The 10,233-nt window shown below is 45.7% G+C and overlaps 1 protein-coding gene across 1 annotated transcript; it reads right to left on the bottom strand.

Moving 5' to 3' along the window:
- Positions 1-521: 521 nt before the first annotated feature.
- LOC146059017 (uncharacterized) lies at positions 522-2,591 on the bottom strand. The gene is made up of 2 exons (XM_083171178.1): positions 1,718-2,591; positions 522-677 (listed from the first exon to the last, which is right to left on the bottom strand). Exons 1-2 carry the CDS (start codon positions 1,923-1,925, stop codon positions 568-570), a joined length of 318 nt encoding a protein of 105 aa, XP_083027304.1. The 5' UTR covers positions 1,926-2,591; the 3' UTR covers positions 522-567.
- Between the last annotated feature and the right edge of the window lie 7,642 nt (positions 2,592-10,233).

Raw genomic sequence — 10,233 nt, forward strand, 5'->3', positions numbered from 1 at the left:
GCGGTCCGCACGCCACGCTGTGCGGCGGCGTGCGGGCTTCGTCCGTAGAAACGCCCACGTGTCCTCCGCATTCGGACGGACTCACTCTTTAAGAACAGGGCGTGTGTACGGACGACATACAAACCGTGCGTGTGCGGTGGAAACGTACAGATTCTTGCACGGTCTTCCCGCACAAGCACGGTCTTACCGCGTCAGAACGTACGGGAAGCTGTCCGTACGCCCCGATGCGGAGTATTTACGCTCAATCCCACACTTTTTTACTGAGTACACACAGCGATCACATGACCCACTTAGGCAATTAGCCAACCTCCTGAAAAAGGGATTGTTATCAATTTCAATCAATTAAATGCTCATCTATACTGACCCACATTCCTACTACATTCATGACACACATTAACCCTTACAGCATGTGACCCTAACATACATCTAGATACACTATGTACATTTTGCTTCTTTTAAAGATTTTAAACAAGTTGCACATATACTTTAGCATGTTAGAAAAAAACACTGACAACTTTGAACTTTAAATAACGATTTATTCAAAAATAACTGGCCCCAACCAAAAAATTAAAATTCCCCATCAATTATGCGGTCCATCTCATCCATCATTTGCCTCATCAGGTCTCTCAGTCTAAGGAGGGCCCCACGGCGACCCTCCTCTGCTTGGGCAGGCTCATCTGTGGAGGAAATTCAAATTAAAAAATGACTAATGATATTCATGCATACATTTAACATAGTCAAACCTACTTTTTAAACATGCATTGTGACAGGTGTGTGTGTATATATATATATATATTTTTATATATATATATATATATATATACACACATATCTAACTATATATATGAGACATACACCTATACATACATGCATACATACTACATGGAAAGCCTGATTTTGGCCCTCTACCCTTTACTCTGTCGAACACCTCACAGTCATACTGCTCCTTCTCAATCCAAACCCACCCATGACTAAGCTCTGAGAAGCATGTCATGCGCTGCACCAATCACAATTCGGCAAACAAAGTTCAGTGTCTCTTATATGATGGAGCCTGGCAGGGGAGTTACACAACTCTCAGGAATGCTCAGTACATTTGTGCAATCAAGCATGGCTTGCCTGCTGATGGTGTGCTCCAGAAATCATTGTCAGAATGCCAGTTAGGGGAAGCTGCAGCACTAACCCACTCACATGCACAAAAGCATTACTAAGACCAAATACACACACAATTATGGTGCAAAACATACATGCAGGCCGCAGGGGGTGGTTAGCTAGAGGAGGGCCCAGGGGCACTGACCACTTGTTACTCCAGTCTAAGCCACGCCTGTCCATACTCCATTTATGCCATACTGAATCTAGTTTACAAAGATCATTCACCAGTAAACTCTACTCACCTATATGAGGCTACAGATTGTAGGCAAGCAGCAGGGACATGAAACACTTACATTAGCAAGTCATCCCTTTCTTCCAGGATACAGATTAACTACACAGGTTCAGTGGCACTTAAAATCGATATGAAAGACATCCTCACAACCTGTGTCATTAATATGTGTCCTGGCTGAAAGGGATGGTTTGCCCACCCTATCTAACCCCAAAGTGTGTCTGTTGCTATCCCGTTTGTTTTGTCATTTTATAGTATTGTAAAAATCAATTGAATCACCAGTGCTACATAGCAAATAGTACATGCCAAACGGATAAATTAATCCTTATGTATACATACCAATTCCGGCTGCCTGGACAACCTCATCGGCCTCCACCTCCTCCTCAGGGGCCTCCAATGCTCCATCCTCGGCCTCGATGACGTCCTCCTCGGGTGGCAGTGCCTCCACAGCCCACCCCTCGTCATCCTCAATTTCCTGGGCCCCCTCCTCCGGCCTCCCTTCCTGCGGCTGGTCCTCCAGGGCCACCGCTGCCTCCTCCTGCTCCATTTCCTGCGCCCCCTCCTCCGGGCTCCCTTCCTGCGGCAGGTCCTCGAGGGCCACCTCTGCCTCCTCCCGGGCCTGTCTTGCGCGAGCACGTGCTGTGTATGTGAAAAATCAAAAAAGTGACAATTAGTGGTAATTACTATTAAGCCTTATCAAGCTATAAATGCAAAGGTTAGAAGTACAGATAATTGTACAGGCTAACAGCTCCTTAGTGGCCTTTACAAAACACAGCCTGTAACATGGCAGGTATGCTGTGACATTTGGCCCATTGTAAGCATCACAAGCATTAATCCTCCCCAATAACATATTTTATGACCATTACAGGGTGTCAAACAGGAAGTAGCACTCATATATTGTATGCCATGTTTAACTCATGGATCAGGCAGGTTACCTTATTGGTTGAAAAATGGTCATGTCAGCAATATTGTACAATTGGGCATTTAATGGGTAAACACTTACATCGAGCAATGCTGGCCCGTATTTGCTGGAGCTTATCAGGCTGGCGCCGCCTGAGATCAGACCATCGCCGCTCCAGCTGTGCGATGGTCCTGCGCACCTGGGTGCGCGCGAATATGCGCCTGCGGGCCGATGCATATGCCTGGCGCTTCTGCCGGTTTGTAATAAAAGGGCCGGCACGCCCCAGCCTGGTCTCCATAACGGAGACCAGAGTTCGCAGCTCCACGGAAGAGAATGGGGCTGCTCTACCCATAGGCCGCCATCTTAGCAATGGCACAAATCAAACAATCATGTGCTGTCATTGGTTGATCAGAGTGATATTTGGTATTAACTTTATTGTTCATTTTTACACTAACAGCGTGTATGCGCCAGAACAGACGGCTAACCCATTGCATCGCACACCCATCCTAAACAGACAGTGTAAAATAAGATGGAAACACATTATATATAATCGATACCATCCACCAAACATGGGTAGAAGCACCAGGTGAAATAGTCTGCATCAGTAGACACTTACACCTAACTCCACAAGGTTCTAAACAGCTATTTTATAATGAAAGCTATGCAGCAGAAACATAGCAAATAGTGGCAGAGCTTTTACAAAAATTAGCCCATGCTGCCATGTGTACACTTACCTTCTACTGGCCCCTACTACAGAGGTGGAATGAAAAGTAGCTAGCATCCAACCTGAATTTGGAGTGCTTTCACATGTGATTTGGATGCTAGCACTGATTACTTGTGGCTAAGTGGTGGACTGGATTGACATATGGAATGGGTAGTGTCAGTTGTACTACATACCAAACAAGTGCACAGTACAGATGTACATTCAAATATACAGTTCATGTGTGACCTCTGTTTTATTTTGTAATTGGTGTTGGAATCTGCATTTAGCTACTAAATCTGACTTACTCAGTTTTCCTGGTTTTTGAGAAATATTTTTCCACACCAAGGGGCTTCCCGTATGCGCCGCACGGTTGACGCTGGCGTACGGAACGCGGCCGTACGGAACGCAGGTTGCAGCTGATTAACGCCAATTACAGAAATAGTATTTAAAGTTGTCCTAGAAAGGCAAACAATTGTTGCAAACATGGCTGGCTCAGAGTCAGAGGAAGAACAGGTGGTGCAGAACCTCTTGGCCCGCATGGAGTCCAACACCACCTATGTCCCCCTCAACCCAGAGCAGCCAGATGGGCCATCCACATCTGGCCAAGCTGCAGCTGGCCCATCCTCAGCATCAGCAGAATCATTGGGAACACAGCAGGTGGCTTCCCAACAGAGTAGCCAGGCCAGCACTTCAAGTACAGCAACCGGTGGCCGTGGCCGCAGTCGGGCAACAGAGGAACCAACCACAAGTAACATGGCATATGAACCGCAGGAGCTTGACATCCTGGTGACCCGGGCACGTGATTTGATAGAGTGCCCAGCGGTAAAGTTGACACACACAAGGAGATGGAAGATCTGGGAGGAGATAACGGCGGAGATTAATGCAGTGGCTCCACAAGTTCGTGAGACGGAGCACGTTAAGAAGAGGTAAGTACATGTGTTTTACATTTGAGCAGTCCAAGTCCAGTAATGTTTACATTCAATATTAGATGGAGTTGGTCAATGGGTGGTCACGTTGCTTGGAGGCACAGAAATGTTTGCCATGATATTGATTTGATAGTTATTGTAGGGTGACTGTGGTTATATCCTCTAAGGGTTGTTTTTCAAAAAGAATATAATGTAAGTTTGGTGTCAGGAGGCACATGTTGTATTATGTTTCACATTGCAATGGGTGCTACAGCAAACATGAGGAGTGACATGTATTAATATGTACACTTTGATTGCAGGTGGCACGACTTCAAAGGCAACCTCAAGAAGAAATTGACCGAGCGGTGGCAACACAGCCACACCTCTGGGGCTGGCCCCATGCCTGCCAAGCTGAAGCTCACCCCCCTGGAAGAGATTGCACAGTGCTGCATAGCAGTGGAGGAGGTCCGGGGGGTGAGCACCATAGACAGCGAGTCCCCAGCGGAAGTGATGGCTTCTACGCTTGAAGGTAATTATTTGCCAGGCCATAAGTAGATGTTTTGAATTTTGCATGGAATGTGTGGTAATTGGTATTTTCTCCTTCAACAGCATCCCCACCGCTTGGTCAAGAATCTCTTGAGGAGGTTGTGAAGTCTGTGCCACCTGGCCCCAGTAGCAGGCCCGTACAGCAGCAGGCGCCAATGTCCGCGGCTGAATTGTCCACGTGGGGCCGTGTGCTAGACAGTATTGTGCAGCAGGGAGACTCGGCATTCGAGCGGGTGCGTAGGGCCGAGGAGGTGCTGCAGGGTTTGACCACCAGCCAGCAGAGTATCGCTGGGAGCCTGCAGGCTATGGCTGTCACCCAGCAATCCATTGCTGCTAGCCTGCAGGTGCTGGCTGATCAAGCCCTGCGGCAAAATGACCTCCTCCTCCGCCATAATGAGCTTATGGTGGAGCTAGTTATCAGCAATAGGGTCCTGATAGCATCCGTTTCGGGTGCATTAACAACATCATCACTCCCTGCTGCCAGAGGGGGAAGAACATCCCCCCCCTCCCCAGCATGTGCTCCACGTGACCCTCCATCTGAGCGTGGCCGTGGGCGAGGCCGAAGAGCTGCTGCACGTGGCAAGGAGCCTGCCAGGGGCAAACGTGCTCGCAAATGAACTTGTGTCCCCATTAATCTCCACCGTTATGTCTTCCCAAATCTTCCATCGAGCTGTGTGTGTCAGCATCCGCTGTCAAATTCCGTGCCGAGGGTCACCACATTTCCCCGCGGTTCAAATGTCATGTTTGATTCCCCTGTTGCCCTGTTTGGCCTAGCATTACTGTGTGCTGTACTTGAAGTGTTGTTGCTGTACTTTTGTTGTGAAGCCACCTGATGTGTTCCTAATGATTCTGCTGTGGCTATTTTTATATATTATTTAATTTTTGTCCTGTTATGGTACCATTTATTTTGTGATGGTTTTGCAAATATTTTCTTTGTTGATTTAATAAATGTTATTTTTGGCCCCAAAATGTCTGGATTAATTGATACATGCAGAAGTGACATGTGTATTAGTATTAGTAATATGAAGCTGTGTTCATTATTTGCAGTGTAAAAGTGTGTGCAAACTGCAGCATATATGTGTGTGTTTAGTAATGGTCCATTTAAGGTGCATTGCTTTCAATTGAAGCAGTGAGAAGCGTGTAATTTACAAGTAATGAGTAAATTAGGTGATTGTATTGTGTTCACCTGACATTGGTTGAGGTGCGTCCGTCCTGATTAGGCGTTCCGATTGCCTAGCGCATGACCGAGTGGTGTCCGCTAAGCAATACTAGCCTTTTGGACACCGCACATTTCTTCCCTTTTTGTTCGCGTGCATTCGGTGTGCTGTCCGAATGCACGCCCACCAAAATAAGTGTACTCCCCCGTGTCCGCCCATGTTTCCGCCCAGTTTAGCCCACTTTGAAACTACGCCCCTGTGTCATTCCGCATGACGCCCATAACACACCCATATTGGCCGACTGATTGCGGTGCACATTTCTGTACGGTATTAGTGAGAACAAGTACGGAGACCATACATGGCACATGCGCATAGCGTTCCCCACGCATGCGCAGACGGCTAAAAAACGCGATCCGAAAGAATTCGGGAAAGTACGCACCGATCAGAATAAGGGCCAAAGTGAGATCCCACCTCTGTGCACGGCTGGGAATGGCATCACAGCTGTGTGAATATAGGGAAATCCATTTGCAATCACTCACATCGAATAGATTCCCACCACCACCACCACCACCGTGTGCAGTGGCCGAGTAGCTTTACGGTGCTGTGGTGATCCTAGGAAAATCGTGAAAAATGCCAGTTGCTGATAAAACGCCAGTCTGCTGATAATCTCTCTACTGCGTTAACAACAGCATAGTGTACAACTTTGAATTATGACCTTAGTTCCCAGCAAGTTTAGAGGTCCCCTACTTAGGTCTGAATTTCATAGAAGGCTGTTTAAACCTAAAGTTTCAAGTTGATAACAAAATGATTCTATCATGCGACGGGCCAATACGATGTAAATATATATTGTGCCCATATGATATGATATATTGTTACAGTATCAAGAGAACCTCATCAAATGTCAGTTCACCCTTTTGGATGTGCATCATATGAGATGGTAAAAAATTACCCTACAATCAATCTGTGATTGCACTTTGGGTGCTGGAAAAGGGCTGGCACGGGCCTTCTGCCAGTACTCCTTCACAGCGATGCGCTTCCAGACCCTGCTCCCCGTACCTGCCACCAGTCGCATTGAGAGGGATTGCATGTGGTTGCTCATGCAATTCGATAAATATTATACTGTATGCAGCACGTAATATCTATGGAAGCGACATGCAACCAGCGGTCCCGCGCATCACATCAGCGGACCCTTACAATCCTTTGATTTATTGAACAGATGTGGTCAAAATCAAAGGATTGTATGCAATATCGCCCTAGTGTATGGGCAACATTAGATGCATCTACCTGGATTTGATATGAGCAGCATTAGATCCAAAACACTGGAGCTGGAAGAGGGCTTGTGTGGGCGGCGGAGTAGCGCAGCGCTGTGAAGGAGCACTGGCAGCGGCAGAATGTGAAAAAACTATTTAAAACATTGGGTGGCTATGATTCGCTGAGAGAGCCAATCAGAGGCCTCACATTCAGGCAGCAGCCAATTGGCTGAGAGAGTGCTTCACAGTGATGGGCTCCACCGCCACCTGCGCTCAAGCCCCTGTTTCACTAATCCGCACTCCAGACCCCGCTCCCCAAACCTGACACGTCACATTGCGAGTGATCGCATGTGGGTAAAAACCACATGCGATCGCTCAAGCAATTCGATAAATATTATGTGCAGCACGTAATATGTATCAACGCAATGCAACCAGCGGGCCCACGCATCATATCGGAGGACCCATACAGTCCTTCGATTTATCGCACAGATGCAGTCGAAATCGAAGGATTGTATGCAATATCGCCCTAGTGTATGGTCAGCATTAGATGTATCTACCTTTCCAATAAATGGTAGATCCAAAACAGGATTACAAAGGACTGATTGAAAAGATAAAGTCCTTCTAATAGTGGAAAAGCATGTGTCTGAATGCAAGGACCGAGACACCCGCTTTGAGTGTCTATAGATTATGTATTACTACTTGGTATTCTTTAGATGCCACCACCAAAATGTGCACCATCAACATATTAGGGGCAGATTTTCCAGTGAAGTAATGCCTCCGATTAAATATCTGCATATGCAACCATTTCTGCTACTGTGCGTCTCAATCGCAACTGCATCTCCATGCACTGGTGTCCCTACTTGAGGCAACACCTAGTTCAGGAAGACACATAGGGATACATTTACTAAGCTGGGATGTTGCCCATCTTCAATAGAACTCCCATGTTAGTAAATTAACCCCATAGTGTGTGTGTCCTCACAGGTCTTTGTCAGCTCCTACACTGTGACGGGCGCTACACATAATGTTTCAGTACAGCAGCTGGCTCCTGTCACTAAGGAGGAGTAAGCACTTTGGTGTCACCCTGATGAAGCCCACACCCCCATAGTGATGCCACAGTCTCTCTGTGTACTCAAAATGTAACACATGCACCATTCAAGTTTGATGAATTTAGACACCTGTGCATTATCAAATACTCGGCCAACTCTGAGAACATCCACATTGTGTGCAACAATGAAATGGGCCCAAAGTGTCTATGTATGACTATCATTTTTTTCTGTGCACTCAAAAGGGAACATCAATAGCTAAATAGTCATCAACTATGAGTCGGCCCCTCTGTGTCTAGCATACACAGAACATAACCCATTACTGGGTGCAATTAAGAAAAGTTCAAAGTTTAATTGTGATGTGATTTTAGTGTCCTAAATTACTGAAATACAGTTTTCAAAGTAATCTCATTGACTTGTATCCAAGCACTTTTATTTTTTATTTACAGTATAATAGGTTAAATTGGGGAAAAAAAAATACAAACCGACTTGTTATAATTGCACTGCACACTCTGCACCTATTATAGATATGCCTATGGGTAGACCTCTCAATTGTCCCGATTTTCATAGGACCCTCCCCGTTTTTGGGACATGCTTGTTTTTTGTCTGAGGCCGGCAGTGTCCCGCGTTGGGTGGGCAGTTGGGAGTCCCCCTGTCACCCGTGAATGAACGCTGTGTGTATTCCTGCAGCCAGTAGGGCTGGAAGCATGGCCAGCAGCTCACAGAGCCCATGCCATGCCCCCACAGCATGGTTTCATGTTGGCATCAAAATTTTCAGGGGCGTGCCTTCAGCAAGCACAGTGTCCCTCTTCCTGTTTGGCTAATGTTGGGAGGTATACTATGGGTTCTTAATGAAAACAAGTGCTTGGTAAAACATTAAAGGCAGCCTGATGAAGGCCACCAGCAGTGACAGTCATCACTGTCAAGAAAGTCTTCTCAAAAGAAAAAACTTTTTTACAGTCATGGCTAGAGACAGGATTATATGCAACATAAAAAGCTCGAAAATGCATGCAAATATGCATGAAAAATACTTAAAATATGCATGAAAAGCGTCAAAATATGCTAAATAAAAAATACAAAATAAAGTGAAATTTTTTATTTAACCCCTTCCCGACATATGACGTAAATGTACGTCATATGCCGGTTGCGGGGGAATCAAGCCAGCTCACGGAGTGAGCTGGCTTGAAAGAGAGCAGGTAATGGCTGTATATTACAGCCAGGTACCTGCTCTCACGGCCACGAGCGGCGAGTTCGCCGATCGTGGCCGTTTAACCCTTTAAGCACCGCGGGCAAAGCGCCCGCAGTGCTTTAATAGCTGATCGGAGGGGGGGCGCCCCCCTCCGGCGCCGATCGGGGCCCCCCGCGGCGAGATCGGAGGGTGCCGATCGGTTGCCATGGTAGCCAGGGGTCTAATGTAGACCCCTGTGCTGGCCATGTCAGCATTCCTATTACATCCTGCCTGAGGCAGGATGTAATAGGAAGTGCTGAAAATCACTATGTTCAGCCATAGAGCTCTATGGCTGAACCTAGTACAGGCGATCGCGCCCCCTAGTGGTCAAGTACACTAGGGGGCCTTGTAGTAAAAGTAAAAAAAAAAAAAAATAAAGTTAAAAAAAAAAAAAAAAAAAAAATATTAAAAGTTCAAATCACCCCCCTTTCCCCATTTCACAAATAAAAATAAATAAAAAATAAAAAAAATAAACATATTTGGTATCGCCGCGTTCCTAAAAGTCCGATCTATTAAAATATAACATTAGTTATCCCGCACGGTTAAAGGCGTAAACGGAAAATAATTCCCAACGCCAAAACTACGTTTTTTGGTCGCATCGCCTACCCAAAAAAATGTAACTAAAAGAGATCAGAAAGTCGCACATATCCCATAATGGTATTAATTAAAAAGTACACTTCAGCCCGCAAAAAATGAGCCCTCACCCAGGTCCGTAGGTGGAAAAATAAAAAAGTTATAAGCCGCAGAACATGGCGACGCGACGCAAATTAGAAAAACCGTAACATTTTCTATTTTTTTTTTTAGTGGTAAAACGTAACGAAAACTATATAAGTTTGGTATCACCGGAATCGTAACGACCCATAGAATAAAGATAACCCATCATTTTAAACGAACTATGAACTCCAAAAAAAACGTAACCAGCGCAAAATTGTGGAATGGCGTTTTTTTTTTTTTTTACCCCACATTGAATTATTTCCTGATTCCCCAGAATATTATACGGTATAGTAAATGGTACCATTAAAAAGTACAACTTGTCCCGCAAAAAAAAAGCCCTCATGTGTCTATATAGCCGGAAAATTAAAAAAGTTACGCTTATTTGAACGCGAGGAGGAAAAAAAAAAA

This window comes from Crinia signifera, chromosome 2 (genome assembly GCF_055691185.1).
Source record: "Crinia signifera chromosome 2, ASM5569118v1, whole genome shotgun sequence".
Classification (NCBI taxonomy): Eukaryota; Metazoa; Chordata; class Amphibia; order Anura; family Myobatrachidae; genus Crinia; species Crinia signifera.